Source organism: Manis pentadactyla, chromosome 13, assembly GCF_030020395.1.
Source record: "Manis pentadactyla isolate mManPen7 chromosome 13, mManPen7.hap1, whole genome shotgun sequence".
NCBI classification, from domain to species: domain Eukaryota; kingdom Metazoa; phylum Chordata; class Mammalia; order Pholidota; family Manidae; genus Manis; species Manis pentadactyla.
Genome location: NC_080031.1, coordinates 22,019,725 through 22,046,872, shown reverse-complemented (window position 1 = coordinate 22,046,872; position 27,148 = coordinate 22,019,725). Strand labels below are relative to the sequence as shown.

The following is a 27,148-nucleotide window of genomic DNA, read 5'->3' as shown; positions in this document are numbered from 1 at the left end:
CAGAATTTGTATTTGAAAACAATATTGACCTAGTACTAATGATGTTTTCTTATACAGATCTAAGCACAAGTTCCATTTTAATGAGACTTTAGCATTCTATAATACCAACAGCATTCACAGAAATGATTTCTTATAGTAGCTGTCATGTCTGAATGGGGGAGATGTAAAAACACTAATGAAATTGAGACTAAGGAAGACAACTGACAGGCAAAGAGAAAAAGGTTGAAAAAAGTTTAACTGGATTATGGGAATTAGACTGATCTTAAAGAAATCTCCCAGAACCCTTTGGTAATTTGTACTTAGAGGCAAGTGAACTTTCAGCTTATGTTAATTTCAGTACCTTGGGTTATGACCCTTAGTTATTTTTATACCTTTATTATTTTAGCCTTTTAGCTGTTAAAGAGACACCCAAAGAAACATTAACATACAGAATGACGAATAATTATAAAGTAAACTCCCATTAATGCCCACTCAGGGCAGAAAATAGCATCTCTATCCTTTCACAAATACATTCTTTTCTCCCTGTAAATGTAACCTCTATCTGATAAAAATTACTGCTTTGCACTGTAACTTTACATGACCCAGTTTCTTCATCTGTGAAATAGGATTGATACTACCATCTTCTGCATAGTGTTGTTGTAAAGGTAAATAAGGTAATCCCTCACTCATTTAATGTTTGACATGGAGTAAATATTTCCTAGGTATTTGCTATTATTAATGGAGCTTGCAGAGTAAAAGAAGAAAGAACTAGTCCTGAATAAAGATGCAAAGAAGAAGGTTATTGAAAAATGACATAAGACTAGAGCAACATTACAGAATATTCAATGTCCTGTGGACAAATTATTTTAATGAGTGCTTTGTAAATCTAAAAAGACACGAAAGTTCTGTCTGTAATTTTCCAGAGTATTTACCTTAAATGGGAACACATTAAATAACACACACATTCTTTCTCCCCAGAGAACATAGTAAAAACACTCCACGGCAATGGTTGGAGATCATTTCCCAACAAAAGGACCAGAACTATAGCTTTTTCCCCAGATTATGGCAAAGGGAAAAGGAAAACTCAAATTGCACAAACAGGAGATCTCAGTCATCAAGAACTTTTTAATGAATGGATTCTAACAACATGCTGCAGTTATCTTTTTTTCAGGCTATTTATAATCCAGCAGTAGAGTTGTTCTGCTAATTTGGATCTAAAAGGACACTGACTGGTGAATTGATTACTTGGGCACGTAAAATAATTAACTTGAACTAAAGAAGCAACACCTTGGGAGGAAACAAATGTACCTTTAGGATTTAAGTTTTACATAGCATTTGAGCCTTAAAACCCTCAAGAATAATGTGGTGGTTCAAACACGGAGTCTATATAAACTTTGATTTGACTAGCTTTGGGAAACAAAATAATATTCTTCCTGCTTTATAGCTTTTTCCTGTGGAGTGAATTCCCATTATTTATTTGGTTTGATGGTGTGACAGGTGACAGTAGTTACTAAAATGGCATGAATTTCATAATTTTTTATGTATAAAATGGAAGAAATTAGAAACTAAAACTCATAAGTAGCAGTCACTGTACTGAGAAAAATTTCAAATCAGCAACTTGAAAGGAAATCATTAAATGGTAACAGAATGACTGCAATTCAATGAAGAGAGGACAGAAAAGATTATAAAGGAAAAATAGATTCAAAATAAGTGCAGAGGAACATATGTAAGTCAATCATTTCTTTCTCTTTTATTACTTACTATTATCCTGCATAGATATGTGATATTTGCATAAAACTGTATTTAACTACTAGTTCAAGAAAACATACTTTTATTGATCTTAATATAATTTTAAGATAGACTTTACTGCAAGTTCTATAGTCTGACATTTTTTGGATTAAGAGAGCACTAAATTCAAGGAGGACCTGGTTGTCCACTGAGATGGGATGACATATTCTAGAAAAATAGGATCAAAGTCTTATAATAATATTGCCTTATTTTATTGGCTGACTGCACATTAAAAGTAAGGGATACACAACTCTAGGGAGAAAGTCAGTAACACACTGACCAAGAACAAAGTAATTTGAATTCTAATTCTGAGACTTTGACCTAACTTGTAGCTCTGTTTACACATTTTCCATTTAAATTTGAGTGGCTAAAATGGGACAACGATCAATTGACTGGTAGATTCAGAATGTATTTGCAAACTTCAGGGTTGGGACAGCCATGGTTAATGTTAAATTTATCTTATTACTTTGGTTTTTGCCTTTTGAAAGGAAGTACAGTGTAATGGCTATGAATGCAAGCACTGGAGTCAAAAAACTCAGGTTATAAACCCTAGTTTGCTATATACTAATTGTGTTTGTATGTACAAGTTCCTTAACCCTGTAAACTTAAAGTAATTTCAAATTATTTTTCTTTGTGTACATTATTTTTAATACAGTAATACTATCATGCATGCATCATTTTATTATTTTTGAAGATTTAAAAGATTTTTCTCATTCATGGTCAAAGTTCAGTCTCAGAAGCAGTTTGAATAATATAGAGCTGAATATATTTTCCTAGGTTATAAATGCAGAAAAAACCTTTGAAAAGAAATTAACTGACTCACAAAGATCATACCTAAAGTTAATGACTGAATTAAGACATGTAAACAGGTATTGCCCAAAATCTATATATCATATTTATACTCATAATTTTTTCAAGATATTAAAATATGGGGCAGTTAATCATAGCAGTCCTATGTTTGTGCGGAAGCTGAATCAAGGAGGATTGTCAGATAGGAATTAAGCATTGCTGTAGCCTTCTGAATCAAGACAAGTAAAGAGTCAAGTAATATTTTTTGCAAAATCCTAATAAATGCAGACAGATTGATGAAATGACTTTGCCTGAGAACATTCACAGCCTTCCTTTACTCAGAGACTTAAAATTATTTAAAAGCCTTGAGGTGGGGGGATGAGGAACATATTTCAGGTATGCTTAATGAGCTTAATGAATAATCCAAACCAGTAGTGTAGTTAGCATTATTTTTTATTCAAATTAAAATAAAATCTTTCTTACTTGTTGGTTAATATTACTATAGTCTGATTTGGGGGGGTATCATCAGAAGCTATTTCTCCATAATTTGTCCTGAAATGAATTCAAGTTCCCAAAGTTCCACTATGGAAATGAATATCGTTGTTTTAAAATTCCATCTCTATCACAGTTTGATGATTCATTGTGTGAATACAAGGTTAACTTAATCAGTAATAGGGAAAGTTAAAGAGGAAATTTAAATAGGAATTGTTTCATACCTGAAAAGCCAGGTATGAGGTTAGGGCTGAAAACACATACTTTGTGAGCAGACATCACGAAGACACTTGGTAAAGATTGATGTTAAAGTTTTAATTTAAAACTATAAAAGTATTTGATGTAGCACATTTAGTCAATCAGTGTCATCTTTTCAGCAGCATGCAAGCCTCTATTGTGGATTCATCTAAGGCGTTCATGTTGACTGTGGCAGACACTGTGATGAAAATTTGCTGGAAGATTTAATGGAAATCAGCTAATATATGACATAATGTTTTATTAGAGAGTCATTTTGTTTGAATATCTGATATGTATTCTTTGGGACAGTGAATGAGACCTATTTAAACCTAGTTAGTTCCATGAGTATAAGATGATCATCACTCTTCTCAAAAAACATTTCAAAATATGGGCTCAGGAATTATATCATTTCAGGTGACTGTTATATTCTAACTTTCCTGCACCATGGAAAAAGGCAATAATGTCACTGTGTTCATTCTCTTGGGACTTTCTAAAAACAAGAACATTGAGATCCTCTGCTTTACTTTATTTTTATTTTGCTACATTGCTATTTGCATAGGAAACTTGCTCGTAATAATTTCTATCAAAAGCAGTCAGCTAATTGAGCAACCCATGTATTTCTTCCTTAATTACCTCTCAATCTCTGACCTTTGTTACACATCAACAGTGACACCCAAACTAATAATTGACTTATTAGCAGAAAGGAAGACCATTTCCTATAGCAACTGCATGACACAGCTCTTTGCTACCCATTTCTTTGGAGGCATTGAGATCTTGATCCTCACAGGGATGGCCTATGACCGCTACGTGGCCATCTGCAAACCCCTGCACTACACGGTCATCATGAGCAGGCAGAGGTGTAACACAGTCATCCTGGCCTGTTGTACTGGAGGATTCATACACTCTTCCAGTCAGTTTCTGCTCACCATCTTCTTACCCTTCTGTGGCCCCAATGAAATTGATCACTATTTCTGTGATGTGTATCCTTTGCTGAAACTAGCTTGCTCTAATACACACATCATAGGCTTCTTAGTCATTGCTAATTCAGGCTTAATTGCTTTGCTGACCTTTGTTGTCTTGATGTTGTCTTATTTTTTTATACTGTACAACGTCAAGGTGCATTCTGCAGAGAGCTGCAGCAAAGCTCTTTCCACTTGCGGTTCTCATGTAACAGTCGTAGTCCTGTTTTTCGCACCTGCGTTATTCATTTATATTAGACCTGGCACAACTTTCCCAGAAGATAAAGTGCTCGCTCTTTTTTACACCATCATTGCCCCCATGTTTAACCCTCTGATCTACACGCTGAGAAACACGGAGATGAAGAACGCCATGAGGAAGGTGTGGTGCCGGCACACACTCTTGGAATGAAAGTGACTTTCGGGAGCCTGTCTGCGTTTCAAGCCATAGTTCCACGAGACCATGACTGTGAATAAGATCCATTGTCATCATCTCCTGGCCTTTCTTCTTGGACCAATAAGTGGGCAAGCAGGAAGCACATCCTCTCTGTGGTTTTATGCTGCTACACTGATGCCTCGCCAACACATTGGGTATAATTCTTCTTCACGCTCTCCTCCAGCTGACATCCTCAGTAAGAATTGTGCTCGTGTGACATGAATGAACCAGATGACAGCTGAAAAAAGGGATTATATCACCTACGTGTCATTGTACTGAAAAAATAATACAAAGAGGTAAACTTCTAGTTTCAAATTTTCAGTTTGTTAAAGGAGAAAAATCCTCTATTATCTCAATAGATTATTCATTACAACTTAATTGGAAACCTAATCCAAAAATATTACCTGTAAAAATTTTATAGTAAATGCTATTTTGAAAGATGAAATACTAAAAGTCATTCCTTTGGAATCTATGACAATAAGTGAAGCTTATTATTACCAGTTCAAATTAATAGCTTTTAATACTTTACTGAAGGCACTTGCCAGTATAATGAAACAAACAAACAACAAAAAGATAGTTGCAAGTATTGAATCAAAAATTTCTTCTATAAGACTAGTGACTCTACGGCATCTTACTACACTGATGGACTGTGAGTGCAAGGGAATGTTGGGGAAGACTTGATAACATGGATGAATGTTACTGGTATCATCAATACTGTACAAAAAATCAGGATCTGTATGAAAAAACAGACCTTCGTAAGCAGGCGGACAACAGTATAATATCAAGGGAATTATTTGAAAAACATGAAAAATATTTGAAAAAATGCAATACCCCTTTCCATGTATATAATTCAGCAATAACATAAAATGGAGGGGAAGGAAAGGGAGAGAAAATAATATGGGGGCAAGTTGTAGGAGATTTAAGTTAGGGAGGAAATGTACAAATCATGATTCAGACAAGTTAATAAAGAGTGTTGTACTGGATTCTACCACTTCTCTAAAACCAAGTAAAACAGCAATGTAGCAATGTCTACAAGTTTCAAGAGCAAAAAGTTGAGAATAGGGGAGGGCTGTACAACACAGAGAAGACAAGTAGTGATTCTACAACATTTAGCTATGCTGATGGACAGTGACTGTAAAGGGGTTTATAGCGGGGACCTGGTATAGGGGAGAGCCTAGTAAACACAATATTCTTCATGTAAGTGTAGATTTAAGATAACAAAAAAAAAAAAAAGAAAGAAAGAAAAGGGGGATTACTCCATGTTAGGTTAAAACTAACTGTAAATCAACAATTAATGCATGCTTTAAATATTCTTAATTTTGATCACTTAAAGGGTGTCAGATGATCGGCTATGGAGGTACACTTTTCTGATAATATTCCTTTCTCTTAAAAAAAAATCAGTTCCTGTGTGGTGACCTCCAATGAGTTCTACACATTGGTATAAAGGGCATATCAAAGCGTGGGCAAAGGGTCTATTTGTGTTTATACAGAGGATCAAAGCCTAATTTGGCTACCCAGAAAATGAACTAAGATACGATATGAAGAAGAACTTCCAACATCAGCACTCTCTGGAAGACTCATACCAGAAGATGATCATCAAAAAACCTCAACAAAGATCCAGGCGATGCTGCAGTTGTAGCTGCATTCATCCCACCAGTTCCTGGACTTGCCATTGGAATGAAGAAGGAGATATCTAAGCTGGCCTGTGCATACAGTAAAACAACAAATTTGACTGGATCTACACTGTTGGAACTCAACCAAGAATTAGGAGAAGTGCAAGTTGTAGCGCTCCAAAATCTTACAGCTACAGACTATCTACTGTTAAAAGAACATATGGGATGTGAACAGTTCCCAGGAATGGGCTGTTTTAATTTGTCTGATTTCTCTCAGACTGTTCAAGTACAGTTGGACAATATCCATCATATCATAGACAAATTTTCACAAATGCCTAGGGTGCCTAACTGGTTTTCGTGGTTTCACTGGAGATGGCTGGTGATTATAGATCTGCTTTGGTTATGTAACTGTATTCCTATTATGTTAATGTGTGTGCGCAATTTAATTAGTGGTTTAAAACCTATACATGCTGAGGTTACTCTACAAGAAGATATGTCAAAGAAATAATCAATCTTCCCATGTTTTCTTCTGCCTGCTACTTCTATAGCTTTTCTTCTTCCTTCCTAATTGCAACCTTTAAATAGAATTCGTGCCTCATATCGAATTTACTGAGTATCATAATTCTTCCAAGTGGTAAAGATACCTCAAGACAAATGCTGGGCATAGAAGCCACAGGGCATAAACATGCAAAGAAGTAAAAAGCTAACCTTTTCAAACAATAAGGCTTCTCTCTCACTTACCAACTTTACATTTCCCTGTATGGCCCCGGAAGATGACTGGTTAGCCAGAGACGGGTAAGATTCCTCAAGGGAGGAACAACCTAAGACAGGCACAGTCGCAGGGGGGCCATCAGGTGAGAAATTGGGGATCAACAGAGGTGAGGCTTAGAACCTCACCCCCCTTGTTTTGAGAGAAATCTTCTACATCAGTGGATGTTTTATTGCCCTTGTCTAACTTGGATTAACACATAGTCTACAGGCACACACCTGATCATCTACATTTGCTCTTTACAACATTAAACTAAGTTTTCTACCTTTATCTTACATCTACCTACCACTTCATCATTTTATTAAAAATAATAATAGTAATAATAATAATAATAATAAAGGGAGAAATGTGGGATCCACATATCAATCAATTGTAAAAATCAAACGAATATTCATATTTGACCGGATTGTTTATTGTTCATAATGCATGATCAAAACCGAAAGTTTCTGTGATGACTGCCCTTGTACTGTTCACCATGTAAGAATTTACTCACTATGTAAGAATTTGTTCACCAAGTAAGAACTTGTTCATTATGCTTCAGAAGATTGGAGACTGACGAGAATTAAGCTTGGGGTGGATTAATGATTGTGCATTGAGCATTGACTCCTCTATACAGAATTTTATTTTTGTTAACAACCATTTGATCAATAAATATGAGAGATGCCCTCTCAAAAACAAACAAAAAAAAATTGAGAATAATAAACATTATTCTTCGTCCTATTGTCTTTCATTTGTTTTATATATACTATCATTTTGTGATATATATACTACCCATATGTTCTTGATCAAACGATTTGCTTTCCTGATAAATTTCATAACACTGTAAGTGATGAATCAATATAAAAAACATAAGGGGAAGTCAGGATATTTTGTCTTCATCCTCAAAGGCCACACCTAACAACTTGAGGAAAAGAAAGAGCATCAACCCAGGAGTCTTAGAGTCTGCCTTGCGTGACAACCTACCAGTTTTTAATGACCTGACTCTGGCCAACTCAGTAAACATCTCTGCATCTTATATGTTTCATTTACACTATGAAACTGAGAAGTAAAGTTATGAATGCCACTTAAATGTGAAATGATAAATGGAGATTGCATGTGAAAACTGATCAGTGGTTAAAATGCATAGAATGAATATTATTTAAGACATTAAACATTTACAATAGAAATAACACTATTCCCATACATTTTGCTGGATGGTGCTGTGCTGATGATGTTTCTTTCTTCACCATCTTCTAAGAAAGGAATCCACTGAGAAGAAGACACTGTATTTAGAGAAACATAATCCCTAATCATTTCTCCCCAACTCCTAAAACTGAAGTTTAGCCGTGTAAGACAGGCAGCTGAGCAGGAGCATGTTTAATCAGCCTTCAGAGTGTCCCAGATTCTGCCTAAACTCTACCTATCCAAAATATATTTTGTGAGTAAATTCAACTAGGCTTTTCTTTTTCAAATTATTGTTTGGAAATTTTCTAAATCTATACAAAATTATACTAAGATCTATTCACTTATAATTTTTCAGTAACCATACCTAATACTTGGAAATAAACTAAAACTCATTCTAATTCTCTCTCAGAATACAACAAAAACACTTTTTGAGGAGAGATAAAGAATGTTAGCTTCCATTAGAGCCAGGACTGTCCTTTTCTACTCAGTTTATAGATATTATGGACAGGATAAGGCCTCAAAGCTAAAGCCCCACAAATTTGTTTTGTATCACATAACTCTTTGAGTAAAGTACAGGGGAATTATGGGGGCCCTGGAGGAATGTCTAATGACGGAGATTTTTAAAACACACACAAAGTTAATTGGAAGTTACATACTATTTATAAATTATTCTGGATTCTATCCTAGCTATAATGGGTCTGATAACTTAGCTCTAAGGGAAATCCACCCAGCGAGCTTATGCTCTGGGAAGGTAAGTCCAAACAACTTACAAGGAATAGTCAATGCTCTAGAATAAAAGAAACCAGTGTTAGAGGGTATACTCTATTGAGTATTAGTTGATCATGTGTGCACATGTCTAGAAATAATTTTAGTGGTGAAAAAATAGATAGTGATTTAATTCATTTGGATATTAAAATTATTCGACAAGTCTTCAAACTGTTACTCAGAGCCTGAGACCTCTCATTGTTTATGTGAACTTTGGTTGAGTGACAAGTGTCAGTTGTCTCTAAAATAATCCAAGGGTTTTTTTCTATAAATGGTTAATGAACTAAGCTGAGTGAAATGTGAATTCAAAAAGCTGAAGTGAAATACTTGGAACAATAAGTGAATGATGAAAAGTTCAATGAAGGAAGAGACAAAACTCTGAAAGGAAGGAATAGGAATGGATGCACAGCATCTGAAGTGGAAGAATGTGTGGTGAATTATTTCTCCTCCCTTTGCATTATCCTGCCTGAATGTATATTATCTGTTGAATATATTTTTGCCTCCATTGTTTAGATAACAGACTGACTGCCAGTTAAAGTTAAATGCAGGCATGTGTTCTGAATTTTATAGACTAACGTTCTGACTTGAGGGAAGTGATCAATTCAAGGAGTTGCCCATTGAGGGTGTGATATGACAACCTCAAGGAACAGACAGATGGAGAAGGGAACTCCATGCTTAGCTGGATAGCAAATTTCAAATAGGAAGAAAACAGGTTTATAACTTTTGCTTGAAAATTAATGAAGTATTGATGAAGAACAAACGTGATTCACAGGTTACCAAGAAAATGAGAAAACCCAAATCCAGATGAGCCCCCTGCAGGAAACACTCCTACAGTCACTGTACCTGCACTGCTCCACAAAACAAAAAATCGGTCCAATAATTAACAAAAACCCTAAGCAGGTCACTAAAAATTGAATGGAAGTATCTCAGAATGTGATTCTTTGTTTACCTTATCTCTAGTCACTCTATTGCCTGCACTTCTTGCTAGAAAAAATTGTGGTGGTAATGAATACAATTATTGAATAAGTTATATATTATCTTAAAGAATTTATTTCTTTGAATTATTCAGCAAACTTCTACTAATTATTGGTTAAATAAATGGTAGCCTGTTTTTGACAAGAGATAAAGATAAAATAATTGGAAATACTGATGAAACCCCTACCACATACTGGATGACTCAGACCCTTTAGTTAGATGTACTCATTATCAGTGAACTCAAGAAATGCAATTTGATGATCTGAGAAAAACACAGTACATGCCCAAAGTTGCACAGATCAGGGAGTAGTGGCCAGGATTCAAAATGAAATTTGTGCAGGCAGTTCTTACTATTTCAAGGCAGAATTTCAGATTGCTTTTCTCTCCTTGAGGAACTTAAGATTGTGCAAATTAAGAATGTATAGAGTTTACTTTGCACAGATTAAAAATGGAAATATTAAGAGCAGTTGAGACCCTCTTTTAAGTATAAATAGTCCTAAATATTTTCTGAGTGTACACCATGTATCAGGAACTGTGGTAAGTGTGTAAGTGTATTGCCTAAGTGTATTGCAAGGTGAGATAAATTTTATTTTAGATCTTGACTTTACTAGTTGTTAGGTTTGTGATCTTCGGTTATTTAATTTATCTATGACTCAATTTCCCCTTTTGCAAAATGAGTTTTATTAGTTTTACTTCTCAGAGTTATTATTAGTGTAACTGCACAGGTAGCCCCCTCTTGATGAAGCCCTTCAGACTTCTCATTAATAAAGAGAAACCCAAGTTCCTCAATTATGACCCAGAGTGTGGGAATTAAACTGAATAATTAGAAATTAAAGGAAATGGGAGTTTGCAAACCAAGGTAGAGCAAACTAAACAGACAGAGGACTCTCAATTCCCCCTCAAGGCCAGAGACAAACTCTTGATTCACATATCCTTAAGATATTTTGCAAGAATTTAGATCCCCACCAGATTGGGCCACCTCCTGACAAACAGGCATGGAGACCCCAGATTGGGTGGAGCCAAAAGACTGATACATGATAAGGTTCCTGAAACAATCCCATCTTACTACTGACCAATCAGAAAAATGGGCACAAGTTGATCACATGCTCTGCAACCCTTCCCCATAATTTTGCCTTTAAAACCATTGCTTGTAGCCAATGGAGAGCTTGGGACTTACCTGGTCTTGCATGGCACCCTGCAATAACACCCTCTTTCTTTCACTACATCCCCGTATAAGTGCTTGGATTTCTTATGCACCAGGAGAGTGGATCCAGGTTTGTTTGGTTCAGTAACATGAGGATTAAAGAGGTTTATGCCTATACAGCATTCAGAAGAATGTTAAGTATGTGGGAATGCTCAAATTGTAAACTGAGAATTATTAGATTTACTGATAGTTCTTATAGTTGAATAATGGTATTCTAACAATTTTTTAGTTTCTTCAGAAGAATAATTATATATATGAACCAAAATTTTCTTTTGTAGTTTTAGGGGAGGGGGAAAATAATTTATTTAGGTGGCTGCTTATTTCTATGCACATTATTAAAAGAATGGTTTTATTTATGTCCATTCAAATGAATAAGTAATTATTTTAAAAACTGACCAGATCAGTATTTTAAATGTTATTTTTTAAATTGTCTTTAATTATTTATAGATGAGGAAAATTTTAAATGGCATAAGTGCAGACAAGTAATCTTACTTTACCATGGCTTCTCTCTAAGCTAATTCTAAATCATAAAGCTGTACCATAGAAATAAATTGTTTTAAAGTTTCATTGTGAAGGAATTTTGTATTTGGAAGGCAACCTAGTTAACTTAATCTGTGAAAAAGAGTGATGACAGAATTTAAAGACTTATGAGAAATTGTAGCTACAAGACTAGGGCAGAAGATAAGATCACAAATTTTAAAGAAAGATATTAAATATTGACGAGGCATTTGGGAGTCAAAATTCATGGAAAAGACAATTGGATTGTGTGGTTACCGATTTTTGCTATTTTTTCATTAGCCTGATAGTCAAAGTTAGCAGAAGCTATGTTCTACCCCAACTTAATTGCCTGTGTTTTCACATATCTTATTCTGTTGGTTTAATAAAATTGCTGAATGACAAAGATATTAAAACCACCCTTATTCATTCTATGTATTTTCTATATTTTTAAATTAAAATCCCTTTCATTATAACTAGGACACTTAGCTGGTAAATCTTGAGGTTACTTTCCCACTCAAAATAATTTTATGATATTAAATTTCATTTTCTGTATGGGAGTCATAAATACTAGACGTTATTATTGACAACTTTATTTAATTTCCCTTGTTCTTTTTTTATTAGCATATAGTTGATATACAATATTACATTGGTTTCAGACATACAACATAGTGACTCGATAACTTTATACATTACTAAATGCTCACTGCAGTAAATGCAGTTACTCCCTGTCACCATACCAATATATTACAGTATTATTGGTTATATTTTTATTGACAACTGTGGATTATTGATTTGGTAACTCTAACCTAAGATAATAAACTCAGAAAATAATATTTCTATGACTAATAGAGCAGTGGCCATTTATTGATTTGAGTTTCTCAACCATTTTGTGACCAAGTTCAGTCAGATATCCTTATTTTACAAATGAGATAATTTAAATTCAAAGAAATAAAGTGATTCATACCCAAATGCACACACTGGTGTAATAGAATTGGAGCCTGGGACACAAATGTTTTTCTTCACATAAAACTTTTCCCATTAAGCCAATAAAAATTTTTTCTCTGAATTATGCAGTGTCAAGATTCTTTAGGAGTTTGGGCAAAAAGAATACATTGTACAAATATAGAACAGAAATTCATACTCGAATTCAAGCTATTGTGAAGAAATTGACTTACAAAATATGATATATGGAGTCAAGAGCAATATCATAAAAGTAAAAGTGCCTTCTGCTCCTCATTTTTTTGTTTTTATGATTCCATTATTCTGTGGTTAATTTATATATATGATTCTTACTGATGTGCCTATAAAAATAAACATACTCCTATAAAATGTCAGTGTTTTACTGCCACAAATCACTAAGGAAAAGATAAGCAATCAGAATATTATTCAAACCAATTGTATTGGCCTTTTGCAGAGATTCTTTTTTATCTTCTATTTTGTAAGTATATATATATATATATATATCATTATATAAATTTTTAATTGTATTTCCCACACCATTCTAAAACTATTTTGAGGTAGTTTATATTCTACAGGTGACCAGGTTAAGTTCACATATGCTTCTATATAATTAAACAAAAACTTTAATGACTTATACTTGCATCTTTAACATATTTGAGTTTGGAAGTATCCAGAGAAATATCCTTTCCAAGGACTTAGTTGTATATTCCTTTAGAATTTGAAACTATTTGGCAACTAATGATAATTTTTAAACATTTTTTAAATGTTGATTGAATACATCATTTTTATTAATGTCAATTTTTATTAATGTCAAGATTGAACATAACATCCTGAAAGACTAATTTATGGAAACCATTATGAGACTAATCAGAAAAAAAGTATTAAATATCAGACTTTAATTTTCTAGGATCATACCCCATAAACACAGCTTTGTAATATGAAGTGTTGTCACCAATATTCTCTATTGACATTTCTGACTTTGACTTATGCATTATGTCTTTTCAGGGGATGATCATGAATTTTCACTGCACTGGACTGTGGAAAATAGGAATAATGTCACTGTGTTTATTCTCTTGGGACTATCTCAAAACAAGAACATTGAAATCCTCTGCTTTACTTTATTTTTATTTTGCTACATTGCTATTTGGATAGGAAACTTGCTCATAATGATTTCTATCGCATGCAGTCAGCTAATTGAGCAACCCATGTATTTCTTCCTTAATTATCTCTCAATCTCTGACCTTTGCTATACATCAACAGTGACACCCAAACTAATGATTGATCTACTGGCAGAAAGGAAGACCATTTCTTATAATCACTGCATGACACAGCTTTTCATTCTTCACTTCCTTGGAGGCATTGAGATCTTCATCCTCACAGGGATGGCCTATGACCGCTACGTGGCCATCTGCAAGCCCCTGCACTACACGGTCATCATGAGCAGGCAGAGGTGCAATGCAATCATCCTGGCCTGTTGTACTGGAGGATTCATACACTCTTCCAGTCAGTTTCTGCTCACCATCTTTTTGCCCTTCTGTGGCCCCAATGAGATAGACCACTATTTCTGTGATGTGTATCCTTTACTGAAACTAGCTTGCACTGATACATACAGAATTGGTCTCTTGGTAATTGTTAATTCAGGTCTGATTGCTTTGGTGACTTTTGTGGTTCTGATGGTGTCTTACTTTCTGATACTGCACACCACCAGCTCCCACCCTGCGGGGAGCCGCACCAAAGCTCTTTCCACATGCAGCTCCCACGTCACGGTTGTGGTTCTCTTCTTTGTGCCAGTTCTCTTCACTTACATCAGACCAGCCACCACTTTTCCAGAAGATAAAGTGTTTGCTCTTTTCTACACCATCATTGCTCCCATGCTCAACCCTCTGATCTACACACTCAGGAACACGGAGATGAAGAAAACCATGAAGAAAATGTATCATCAGTTGTTTTTGGAAGGGAAGTAACTTATATAGAAAGCATTTCAGAATTTCACTTTAGGGTTCAACCCTGAGCCCCGGAGTCACTATGAAATGGTATATGAAGAGTCTACAGTGGTGTAAAGGGCAGATTCAGGTTGAAGCTCAGAATCTTTAGCATTTTCTCAGAATTGTCCTGGTTAGGCAATTTTAACTTATTTTCTCACATTCATTCTTCCTCTATCCTCCTCACATACCTCTCTCAAGTCCTCCTGATTTTAACATTTTATTTTGAATGTGTAATGAAGTCTTTTCTCTCCTCTTGACTTCCAGTGTCATGTGAGTGTGCTTCTATTGACAGAAGCCAAGAGGAAGGCACCTGGTAGAGAAGAAAAATAGGAAGATTTTACTCTTAACATCTGAGAAAAGAGCATATAAAGGATTTTTGAGCCGAGGTTAATAGGTAAATGAATGGAATATTAACCCCTCTAGTTATTCTGCATTCATAAACAGTCTTGCATATTATACTTGAAACTTCTTATAAAAGGAGGTTATCTGTGCTTACACTGAGCAAAATGCTTCTACAAAGGGAGTCTCACTTTTTCTGTCACAAAAGGGAAACAATATCTTATACATTCTGGGCAAAGTTAATTGCAATGTTAGTTTCTCTTCTAGCTCAGGTTACAATCCTTCCTGAATAATCTGTAACACTAAGAATAGACTGCAATATTAACTGTTCAAAATATAAAATAAGAAAGAAGGAAAAAATAGTGTGTGCATATATATACGTGTGTGTGTGTGTGTGTAAAATATAAGAAAAATATGCATTGATATAATGGTCCTTCAGATTTTAGCTAATATGTTTACCATGTTTCTTGCACTACTTCCTCTCTGATCTCAGGCTAAACCTGCATTTGGTTGGAGTTAATTATCTACTGTGAAGCAAATCTTCATCCCAGAATTCATGAATCCTTAATGGCCCTGACATTTTTTTGTTGCTCAATTTTTTATTGACTTTTACTTTTACTTATGGAAATTTTAAAAGATACTGTGGGTTCCAGGTATTGGTCATCCATGGCCCATTGGGTCACATCAGCCAAATTTTCTCTGGTCATCAATACCAATCATTCTGGCCCTCTTCTTGTCTTTTGGCTTAGTAGAGGCATGAAGATCCCAAAATGTCTAGGTGACAACGCCAGTGTTCCATTCAAAAAAACAATTTCATCATTGTTCTCCATGTTGAAAGCACACCCACTGTAAATAAGTCTTATAAACTGGCTAAGCTGAAAAATACTGGGACAGGAAGCAAAAATTCTATGGATGAATTTTGGTATAATAATAAAAGGAGGTACATGCATATATATCCTTTGATTTCTGTAACTGTTTATATCATGGCTATATATAGCATAATATATTGGTCCATACATCTGTAAAGATAGAACTCTATCTTTGCAGGGTGTTTTTTCTGAATTGGCACTTTGAATGTTCAATAAGCCATTCTTCCATTGTATCTAATCAGTTACTTGAGAGAAATGGGGTATGAATTAGTTTGCTAGGGCTACCGTAACAAAATGCTATGCGCTGGGTGGCTTTGTAACTGGGCCTGAAGGAGATAAAAGCTGGTCTCTAGCCCCTTGAAGGCCACCAGGAGCAAGATAAGGATAACCAGATGGACAGGGCACCACTGTCTAGTTTGTACCTGGAGTTCAGAGATGGAAATAGTCCAAAGAAAAACCAATGAGAGGAGCTAAAAGTTACCATAAGATGCTTAATCAAAACCCCCTTGTATATTTACAAAAATAACTGCAGCTCTGCACATAGGCTTGTTAATAATTTTACTTAACAGCTTGAGAAATAAGAGAATAATTGTCAAGAGTGCGCTGGAAGGTAGTGAACAGATCTGTACTGATGGGAGAGGACGGAGAGTTCCATGCCCCTTCTCAGACCCTCATCATGTCCAGATTCCACAGTTACCTGTCACCTCCTGCACCCCTGTACTCACTCCTCTTTTCCCTTGCATAAAAGGGTTTGAAATCATCCCTTAGGACAATAATCCTCCCACCTTCCAACCTGCCGTCTTGTTGAACAGAGTTCTTTCTCTATTCAACACTCTGTCCCTCGTTGTATTAGCTGAATTGGGAGGCAGAAGATCCGAACATTCACAATTACAGTTTAAACAACAGAAATTTATTTTCTGTCAGTTCTGGGGTCTGGAGGTCCAAGATCAAAATGCCGGCAGTTCCAGTCTCTCCAAAGGGCTTATGGGGGTATCTTTCTCACTGTATCCTCAAATGGTCTTTTCTCTGTGTGTACACATTCCTGGTGCCTTTTCGGTGAGTCCAAATTTTCTCTTCTTATAAAGACACCAATCAGATTGGATTAGGGCCCACCCTAACAGTCTCATTGCAACGTCATTGCCTCTCTAAAGGCCTTACCACTAAACACAGTCACATTCTGCACTACTTGGAGCTGGAGATTCAGCATGTGAATTTTCACCATTCAGTCCAAACCAGGGTACATGGTAGGATCAGTGAATTCCTTTTGTGTATGTCCACTACCATGCTTCCTTTACTGTGAATAAACTACTTGATCAGAATCAAAGCCATGTGACATAAGCTGATTGTGCATGAGACATTCCATAAGTTATGGGTTGTGCTGATGGTACAAGCATTATGGGCAGGAAAGGCAAATCTATATCCAGAATAAGTGTCTGTTTCTGGGAGGACAAGTTCTGTTCCCTCCGTGATGAGAGGTTTTCGGTGTAATCAACTTGTGACCACAGTACTGAGCACTGCCTCTGAAGAATGGTACCTGTTGAGCACTCAGTGTTGATGTGACTAGAGTAACTTCCAAAGATGGCCATAATAACACTTCCCATCCCACTTGCTCTTCTTACAGTGTGACACTGACACTACTCCTGTAAACTACAGGAGTCTTTGGTTCCTCCCCTTAAACTTAGTGGACGTTTGTGACTGCATCAAATAATATAATAGCAGCAGGAGCGAGTTTATATGACTTCCAAGGCCAGGTATTAAAAACACACACTTTTACCTTGTTCTCTTGGGATCTTTGTTCTTGGAACCCAGATTCCATATTGAAAAAGAAGCCCAAACTATTCCACACAGAGAGGCCATGTGTAGAGGCCAGATTTTATGGCCTGCAGCTCAATGGGGGTCAAGCCCACAACCAGCATCAGCTGCAAGACATATATTTCAAGATGGTCCCAGATGATTTCGGCTGTGAGCTAGTGAGCATCGCCAGCCTCTGAGTTTTCTGAGAACTCGGACATTACAGAGCATAGACAAGCCATCCTCATTGTGTCCAAATTCCTGATCCACAGAGTCCATGTGCATAGTAAATTGGTTGTTTTATACCACCAGGTTTGGGGTTGTTTGTTACATGGCATAATAACTGCAAATATTTGGTCCTCAGTAGTAGCAGAAGCAGATGAACCTCCATGAGGGCAATTCCATATTGTTCAGCTCTTGCAATAGCCTGCATCACTACCACTATGGCCACTTTAAGCCTAGACCAATGAGTAAGAACCCAGGCAGCTGGGAAAAGAGGATGACTGAGCTACACAAACCATAATCCTGTCTACCACCACTGAGGATTTCCTGTGCTCTGGCCAATTGCTCTTTTGGGAAATGTTTCCTCCCATAGAAAAAGTGAGAGGAAGGTTTGGGGTTATACTCTCCCAGGTAATCTTCAAATGCCACTTGGAAATTAAACAGAAAACTTATCTGTACATTTCCACCCTTGAAACCACAGTGGATATAAATTTTTGGTTAGAAAATAAACAACTGCCTTTTCAACATAAATGCCAGTGATGATTTTACCTCCTTTTGCTTTCAAAAGCCAGGAAGGAATGCTTCTCTCTACAAGGAAAACAGGACGAAAAAGTCATAGAACCAGGACTGATCTGGGCTGACTGCACAGTGAAATTCATTAATCTTCAGCAGTAACATTAAGCATTTATTCTGACTGAGTTTAAAACACTGCACGTCACATTTTCTTCCAAGGTAAAGGAATTTATCTAGTGAAATAATCACCTGGTAAGTAAAAATCCAACCACCCTATAGTAAATAATTTCAAACAGAAGAAAATGTTTTCACATACGTATATAGCATTAATTTTTTTGTAAGTATGTTGATTTTATATGTGCATTTCCCTCTTCAGGTTTTACAAACATTTTATGTAGTAACTTTTCATTACTTAAGTACATTTCAGTGAAGGATCAGTGTTATATCTCATATGTGAGATATTGTGAAAAATATTTCTTGGGATGAACTATTTATGAAATTGTCATTTTTTCTAAAGGAAATCATTTAATTACCTTTAAAAATAACAAGAGAAAACGGTGAAATCATAATTTATCAATTCATGCAATCTTTCATTTATTTTAAAAAAAAGATTGAAGTGCAATGTGTGTCAAGCAAGCACCATTCACACTTGCACACGCTGTTTCAGCTCAGCCTCCTAGGCACTCACTGGTTCTCTATTTCATATATTTAATTTTTTCCCCTCTATCTATTAAGTCAAAAGAAATATCACAGCCACTGAGGCTTCTCCTGGTACCATATTTCTTTATTGCTCCATATAATGTTGGTAAAGATATAATGCTTTCAGCTCAGGATCAGGACTAGGGTGAGGCAAATGAGGTACTTGCCTTGGGGACAAACTCAATAATTAAGATAATAAGTTTTTACAGCAATATTTTAAAATGCAAATTTCACAATAAAAATATCAAATAAGGACAGGATTCTGACTTGCAATTGCACAACGCACTGTGTTTACTTCACTTCAAGCCTGGCTGCTTCAGCCTCTCAAGCAGGCAAGCTAGTCCAAGGAAAGAAATGCATCCTTCCCCGAAGCTCAACTTGCACATCATACATAAGATGACTGTGCATCTTTGTTTATGACTTGAGCAAGTGTAACTATTACTCCCATTTCCTTTCACTCTAGAAAATAAGCTGATCTGAATAATCACATGGAAAGCCTATTACAAAGTTTAGGATTAATTACTTTAACATATACTAAAAGAAGCTGATTGAATAAATGAATTTGTTTCCACAACACTCACTCTGTATCACACCATGCGTAGTCACTATTTCTCATATTGACTTGTCATTTTTTCCAGACAAATCTTTTGAGTCTTAACTGCATTAGACCATGGAAAACTACAACAACGTCACTGAATTTGCTCTGTTGGGACTGTCCCAAAACAAGAAAATTAAAAACTTGTGCTTTCTACTATTTTTATTTTGTTACATAGCTATTTGGGTGGGAAACTTGCTCATAATGATCTCTATCACATGCAGTCAGCTAATTGATCAACCCATGTATTTCCTCCTTAATTACCTCGCCTTCTCAGATTTGTGTTATACCTCTACAGTGACACCCAAGCTACTCACAGACCTGTGGGCAAAAAGTAACAAGATTTCTTATAGTAGCTGCATGGCTCAGCTCTTTGCCTTGCACTTCTTTGGGGGGATCGAGGTCTTTATTCTTACAGTGATGGCCTATGACCGCAATGTGGCCATCTGCAAGCCCCTGTACTACACCATCCTCATGAACAGGCAGAGGTGTTATGCGATGGTCCTTGCTTGCTGTGCTGGGGCATTTCTGCATTCCTTTGTCCAGTGTATCCTCACCGTCAACTTACCTTTCTGTGGCCCCAATGAGATAGATCACTATTTCTGTGATGTGTATCCTTTGCTGAAACTGGCCTGCACGGACACCGTCAAGGTTGGGATCTTAGTGGTTGCCAATTCGGGCTCCATGGGCTTAGTCATCTTTGTGGTTCTGATGGTGTCTTACTTTCTGATACTGTACACCATCAGGTCCCACCCTGCAGGGAGCCGCACCAAAGCTCTTTCCACATGCAGCTCCCACGTCACGGTTGTGGTTCTCTTCTTTGTGCCTGTTCTCTTCACTTACATCAGACCAGCCACCACTTTTCCAGAAGACAAAGTGTTTGCTCTTTTCTACACCATCATTGCTCCCATGCTCAACCCTCTGATCTACACACTCAGGAACATGGAGATGAAAAATGCCTTGAGGAAAGTGTGGTGCCAAGAAGCACTTTGGATCAGGAGGCAAATCATCTGAAAGGCACTTTCCCCCTCGTTGCATACACTATTCAAGTGATATTTGCTGTATCTTAATTAAGCCATGAACTTTGCTCCAATAAAAATAAGCATAGACACTGCTGTCAATTGATTAATACTATAATTTAATTGGAAGGTTTTTCTTCTTTCTTTATTGACTTGTATTTCTTTTTCTTTTTTTTTTAACATCTTTCCCAGGTAACTTGACTCATCATTTCCTTGTTCAAAGTCCTGCCGCCCTTGCTTTGATATTTTTTGCCTTTGGATTTTATCCATTAGTTGTCAGCTGGAGGTCACCTTTCTAATCTCTCTGTATTTTGGTTGCATGAATGAATCTCCAAATGCACAGCAGCTGCACTCATACTGATCGTCCCAAACTTAAAGAGCCCAGATGACACTGAATCCTCCCTGTGTTCTCACCAGAAAGGAGTATCAGAAATGTAGAATTATATTTTCTATTCAGCTGATGATTTTCCATATTCATTGCAACAGTTTAAAAGTAAACATTATGTACACAGGATTTAAACAGTAAAAATATTATCTATATCAGAAATAATGGTTGTACAAAAATTGAAAGTTTTTCTAAAATTATTTTAATTAGATCATTTTTTTAACATCAAAAATGTTTAATAATTACAGAGATATTCACTATAAAAATCCCCTTTATATAGTAATGAAAGCATGGTATTGGTAATAAACAGGGTAGGTATATAATTTGTTATTTAAACTGATCCCCATTTGAGTGTAGAAGAGTGGATCTACTAATAATTATGCTGAGACAATAGATATAAAAGTGGGATTGTGTCAGGAGATGAGGTGGGCTGACTACTTTTGAATGTCTGAGAAGTATGGACACCCTAGTGAAAAGGCTGGAGGCATTGACATTGTGGAATCTCCAACTAATATTACTTGGAACCAATCGACTTGTAAAAACAAATATAAATACTGGTACTAAAACTACCTGAAGTAGAGATTGCTTAAATATATATTTTTTCGATTGCAATCAAAATTAAAACTACAAAATTCCAGTTACTATAGAACTTCTATATATATGGATATTTATAATCTATAGAATTGAATGCTTTCATATAATTACTCATTTTTCTTAATTATTTAATAAAATAGGACTCATTGGACATTATGAAAATAATGTGATGGAATGAAGTAAAGCATTACGTTGCACAGGTTAGGGAGGAAGTAACATAGACTGAATGTATAAATGAATACATACATAGAAAGGCAAAACAATGCCATAGCGCAGTGTATGATGAAAAATTTAGAGAAGCGCAAATGGAGAAATATGATTTAGAGACTTGTCCTTAAAAGGGACATGTTTGTATAGGCATTAATAATTCAAGAGAGTTGTTGTTAGAGCAGTTGATCCAGAAATGGAACTGAATCTTTGCTGAAATGATTATGCAGTCTACATCATGACAAATGCCCATTACATTAGTTCATTAAAGGTAACTCTAACACTCTAGTGTTGAAATAGTGATCTAACTATCATTTTATTTTACAGATGAGTAAACTGAAACTGAGAGGATTAAAATTATTCTAAGCATGAAACTGCAACCTAGACAGGCATTTAAATGTTCAGGTAAAGAAAAAAATCACATATAAGTTGATGGCAACTGTCAGTTTTATTTCAAGTTTGACTGCAAGGGAGAAATCATAAAAGTGAGATTAGAGATTTCACTTTTGAAAGTGACATGTTTAGAAGAAAAAAGTAGAAGATAGAGTTCAATGAGATTTTTAGAGTAGACACAGTGGAGGAATGCATGGTTAAAGTTTTTAAGTAAAACACAGTTTGATGAGTGAATCCAACGTCCCCTGAAGATGTTCTTATCACATTAAATTCCATTAGAAAATTGCTCAAATGCTTTCCTCCCCAAGAGGGTCTCTGAAGTGTGTCAAAATGTCTTTCCCCAATTATGAGGAGCTTTTTTCCTTCTTAGGATTCTTCTTTGAGGAAATCTTTAAAGATGTTTCACCAGGAAAATTATTTTCTCATATTGTGATTTTTTGCTACATCATTATTTGAATATGTTACTTAAACTTTTTACATTTGGAATTGGATTTTTAAATTGCACTTGGGCTTGATATATATTTCAAATACAATATTTGGCAATAATACCACTATTCCATTCATCCTCTCTTTCTCTCTGTGTCTCCGTCCTTCTCTGTCTTTCTCTGTATATATATACACACATATATATATATATATATGTGTGTATATATATTCATATATATATGTATTATTCACACACTGAATATATATATTCATATCCTGTATGTATATATTCACATATATATATTATTCATATACTGACTATATTTATTCACACACACACTCATATAAGCATATATATATGAATTCTTTATACAAGAGACATATATACATTCCAAAGTGGTTGGGGGATCTCACCAATGGAACGTGGGCATAGCTGTGGGACACTGGCTGTCAGTCACATGGACTGGTATGCTATAGTTGGACACAAAGTTAATGCTATTACACCGTGTCAGGGCAAGAGAGAAAACACCATTACATGTGATTGTAATTCCTTCACAGAAAAATCCTGAGATTCTCCAGGAAGCTTAAAAGAAAAAGCATCACTATAAAACAAGTAAAAAAAAAACAAGTTGAGGAAGAAGGGGTTTCCTACACCCAGAAATGGAATAGACGATTGGTTGGCAAGGGAATAAACTGGTTTTGAAAATGAAAAATAAGAAGAGAAAAAAGTTAAAGGAAGATAAAACTTTTGTGATAATGAAAGAAGCTACTCATCAAAGCCAGTAGCAAATATAGAAGAAAGATTTCTAAGAGTAACTCCATCTTTCTTAGCGACCAATTCTTAAAAATGTACAGAGTGCAGCTTTATATTTATATTGGAAAATATGCAAAAAGTATAACTATTCAAAAAGTAATTTCATTGGCAAAAAATGATAAATTTGGAATTTATGGATGAAAGTGATGATCATCAATGTTGATAATAATTGAAATATATGTAATTATAATCACCCCTTTTGTAAAAAAATTATTATTTCTCAGTAACTAAGTCTTCTCAATTTACTCTCCATGAGAAAGTAACTCAGAGACCCCATCACTAAGTCTGCTCTGTATTTCCTGTGATATATTATTTTAGGATTATGTTTAAGTTGAATTTAAATAGTAAATGAACAATATTTTACTTTAAAAATAATCATTTATTTTGAGGTATTTACATGTTTCTCCTTTTTGTATCAAAGCCAGTTGTGGTTTATTTCTTGATAGTATATATTCAATGGCAAACTAGTTAAAATAGCATGAGTTCATCCTCCATGACTTATTAAACAGGATGGTTGAGTAATCTCTGAGGCACATTGAACTTGTTAAGAATTAATATATATATATATATATATATATATATATATATATATATATATATATATCATGGAGAAAATAAAGGGAAAACAAATAGTATGGGGCCTGTCTTCCCCTGCATCCCCTCCAACGCTGGAGTGTGACTAAGATGCAAGGCATTATGCTGCTCCCCCCTTTGTGGTTAAGACTCCTCATACAGTGTATGTATCTTAGAGGGGTGGATGATTGAATTCCATCTTTACTATGTGCTAGGTGGGTCATGTTGGATAATTGTAACCACACTCAATGCTCATCTCATATACTGACTTAAGAACCCAATGCATATAAGATGTGACTTTAAGATCTTTTATTAATGTCAAGAATGACTAAATATATGAAAGATATGTACACATATGTAAAGATAATTATCTTAAAAGTATTGGCTTTTCTGTATGCTAATCACTAATAGTGAGGAAACAGTAAAAATATTGTATTCCTCTAGCAACAAAAGAGATGAAATACCTAGAGAAAAAAACAAGAAATATGACACATTTATTTGGATAAATGACAAGATTTTACAATAAGCTATTAAAGAAGAAGACTTCAATAGACTCTAGCATGCTCTTGGAGGGGAGAACTGAATATTATAAATATGTCGTTCCCCACCAAATTAATTTATTAGTTATAAATCCAATCAAAACCCCAAGAGAGAAATCCTGAGACTTAAAAAAATGAATCACTGGCTCATAACTTGGAATAATTGACTTCATTTCTTTCTAGTATCAACTATTCAATAGTTTAAGCTACATTTGTTTCATAGAAAATCATGTAGAGGTTTATGCAATGGAAAAATTATAAAGTGGGCTGAGATAAGAGGTTTTCAAACAAATATCTAAAAGTACAAAGGCATACACACTGTCAGTGTCTTTAGCCACCTTACAGCTTTTTTTCAGCACCACCAAAAGAAACAATGGGAAAAAAGAATTCCAGTATGACATCTTAATTTGGAATATGTGTGAGTGTGAGTGACTATCTTTATACAATGGCTTTTTTTCTTGTAAAACTAGACTTTATGAATAAGAAATATTACATATTCAAACTCTGTTGGGAAATTGGAAGAGGAATATATGCAAAAACCTAAGAGAATTAACCCAGTACTATATACTATATTGCCTGATTCCTGGATGTCTTGCCTGGCTGCTTAGATCCAGGGTGGAACCCTTTCTCATCCGTAGTCATGGCTGTATGAAGCCCAAATATATTGAAGTAGAGAAATAATTGAAGAGTACATACCAGTCAAATGGTGATGCTCAATGTTCAAGTGCTCCTTCAACCATGAAGGTGATTAAGGGAAGAGAAGCAGAGCTATGTGACAAAATATTCATATAGTCATTCAATAAATATTTATTGAGCTCCTAATAATGTGCTGTATACTTTGTCTATCAGCAGGAAATTCACAATGAAACAAGTATGACATAATGCCAACTTTCATGGAGTAAAACTTAATGAAGGGTGAAAACAAGGGAAGCACATCAGGACAGGAACATGAAGGAGGAAAACCGCTGAGGACAAGCGGTGGTTGAAGGCTTGGCTTTTACACATTCTGCCTGGTTTCCCATTGTTAGGAGGGAATCGAAGAGGGCAGGCGTGATGAGAAGACAGCCATTCACATCACAAGATGAACAGCCGTCTGGTCACTGGCTTCCTTTCCCAAAAGTTTTTACGGCACCAGGTTCTCTTTACAGCCTGTTTCATCTCCGTGTTTCTAAATGTGTAAATAAGAGGGTTGAGCATGGGGACGATAACTGTGTAGAAGAGTGTCAACACTTTGTCTTCCGGTAAAGTTGTGGCAGGTCTAACGTAAACAAAGATGACAGGTACAAAAAACAGGATTACAACTGTGATGTGGGAACTGCAAGTGGGAAGAGCCTTGTGGCAGCTTTCTACAGAATATGCTCTCATGTTACATAATATCACAAAGTAGGAGGCCATCAAAACCACGAGGATCACCAGTCCCATCAGGCCGGAATTGGCAATGACTAAGAAACCGATTTTGTGTGTATCAGTGCAGGCTAGTTTCAACAAAGGATATACGTCACAGAAATAGTGATCTATTCATTGGGGCCACAGAAAGGTAAAAATATAGTAAGAAGAAACAGGCCAAGGGAATGCAGAAATCCCCCTGCACATGAGGACATTAGAATTGAGTTACACCTTTGCCTATTCATGATGATGGCATAGTGGAGTGGCTTGCAGATGGCCACATAGCGGTCATAGGCCATTCCTGTGAGGATGAAGACCTCAATCACCCCAAAGAAGTGCGTGGTAAAAAGCTGTATCATGCAGTTTTTATAGGAAATGACCTTCCTGTCTGTCAGTAAGTCGGTCATTAATTTGGGTGTCACAGTGAAGGTGTAGAAGAGGTCTGAAAGGGCAAGGTAATTAAGGAAGAAGTACATGGGCTGGTTAATTAGCTGACTGCACATGATAGAGACCATGATAGTCAAATTCCCCAACCAAATAGTCAAGTAACAGAGTAAGAAAAATAAAAAGCTTAGGATTCGAACTTTCTTATTCTTAGAAAGTCCCAACAGAATAAATTCAGTAACATTATTCCTATTTTCCATGGTCTGATTCTGAAGGAAGTTATCTGAAATGACAAAAGTAATGTAACAAATCATTGATGAGAAAACAGAAATCTCATATTTAATTAAAATGGCACGAATGCAATTTTTGAGGGCTAAGCCATTTTAAGATCCATTGAAGTCATTCATTTCACAAAATGCTTTGAGTATCCAGTGGCAATACTTTCCTAAGAAATGAGGACACAGTGATGAAGTCCCAGCTTTTGTGTAATTTAAATTCTTTTATGAAGAAGCAGGAAATTATACTTGTCAAAAATATAAATAATAAATAAATAAATGTGTAAATTCAAATAGTGGTAAGTAGGGTGAAACATAATGTGCCACCTCAAGATGTGAACTGGAGGTAACCACAGAACTTACCTGACCAGATGATTTCCAATCAGATCACAAAAACAGTGGTTTATACAGAGTTCGGCATATAGTCAATGTTAAATAAATATTAAGTAAAGAAGAAAACTGAGAAATAAACAATATGCTATAATCCTGAAGGAATAATATAATATTAGAGATAA

General features: G+C 35.5%; 3 protein-coding genes and 1 pseudogene across 3 annotated transcripts; 3 read left to right on the top strand and 1 right to left on the bottom strand.

The window, feature by feature from the left end:
- Positions 1 to 3,729: 3,729 nt before the first annotated feature.
- LOC118919676 (olfactory receptor 4P4-like) lies at positions 3,730 to 4,653 on the top strand. Its single transcript, XM_036899815.2, has one exon. The coding sequence runs from the start codon at positions 3,730 to 3,732 to the stop codon at positions 4,651 to 4,653; it is 924 nt and encodes a 307-aa protein (XP_036755710.2).
- A 51-nt stretch (positions 4,654 to 4,704) lies between these two features.
- On the top strand, positions 4,705 to 14,589 carry LOC118919672 (olfactory receptor 4P4-like). The gene is made up of 2 exons (XM_036899804.2): positions 4,705 to 4,873; positions 13,631 to 14,589. Exons 1-2 carry the CDS (start codon positions 4,705 to 4,707, stop codon positions 14,587 to 14,589), a joined length of 1,128 nt encoding a protein of 375 aa, XP_036755699.2.
- A 5,124-nt stretch (positions 14,590 to 19,713) lies between these two features.
- On the top strand, positions 19,714 to 20,652 carry LOC118915947 (olfactory receptor 4P4-like). The gene has a single exon (XM_036892354.2). The coding sequence runs from the start codon at positions 19,714 to 19,716 to the stop codon at positions 20,650 to 20,652; it is 939 nt and encodes a 312-aa protein (XP_036748249.2).
- A 5,010-nt stretch (positions 20,653 to 25,662) lies between these two features.
- Positions 25,663 to 26,618, bottom strand: LOC118919665 (olfactory receptor 4P4-like; annotated as a pseudogene).
- Between the last annotated feature and the right edge of the window lie 530 nt (positions 26,619 to 27,148).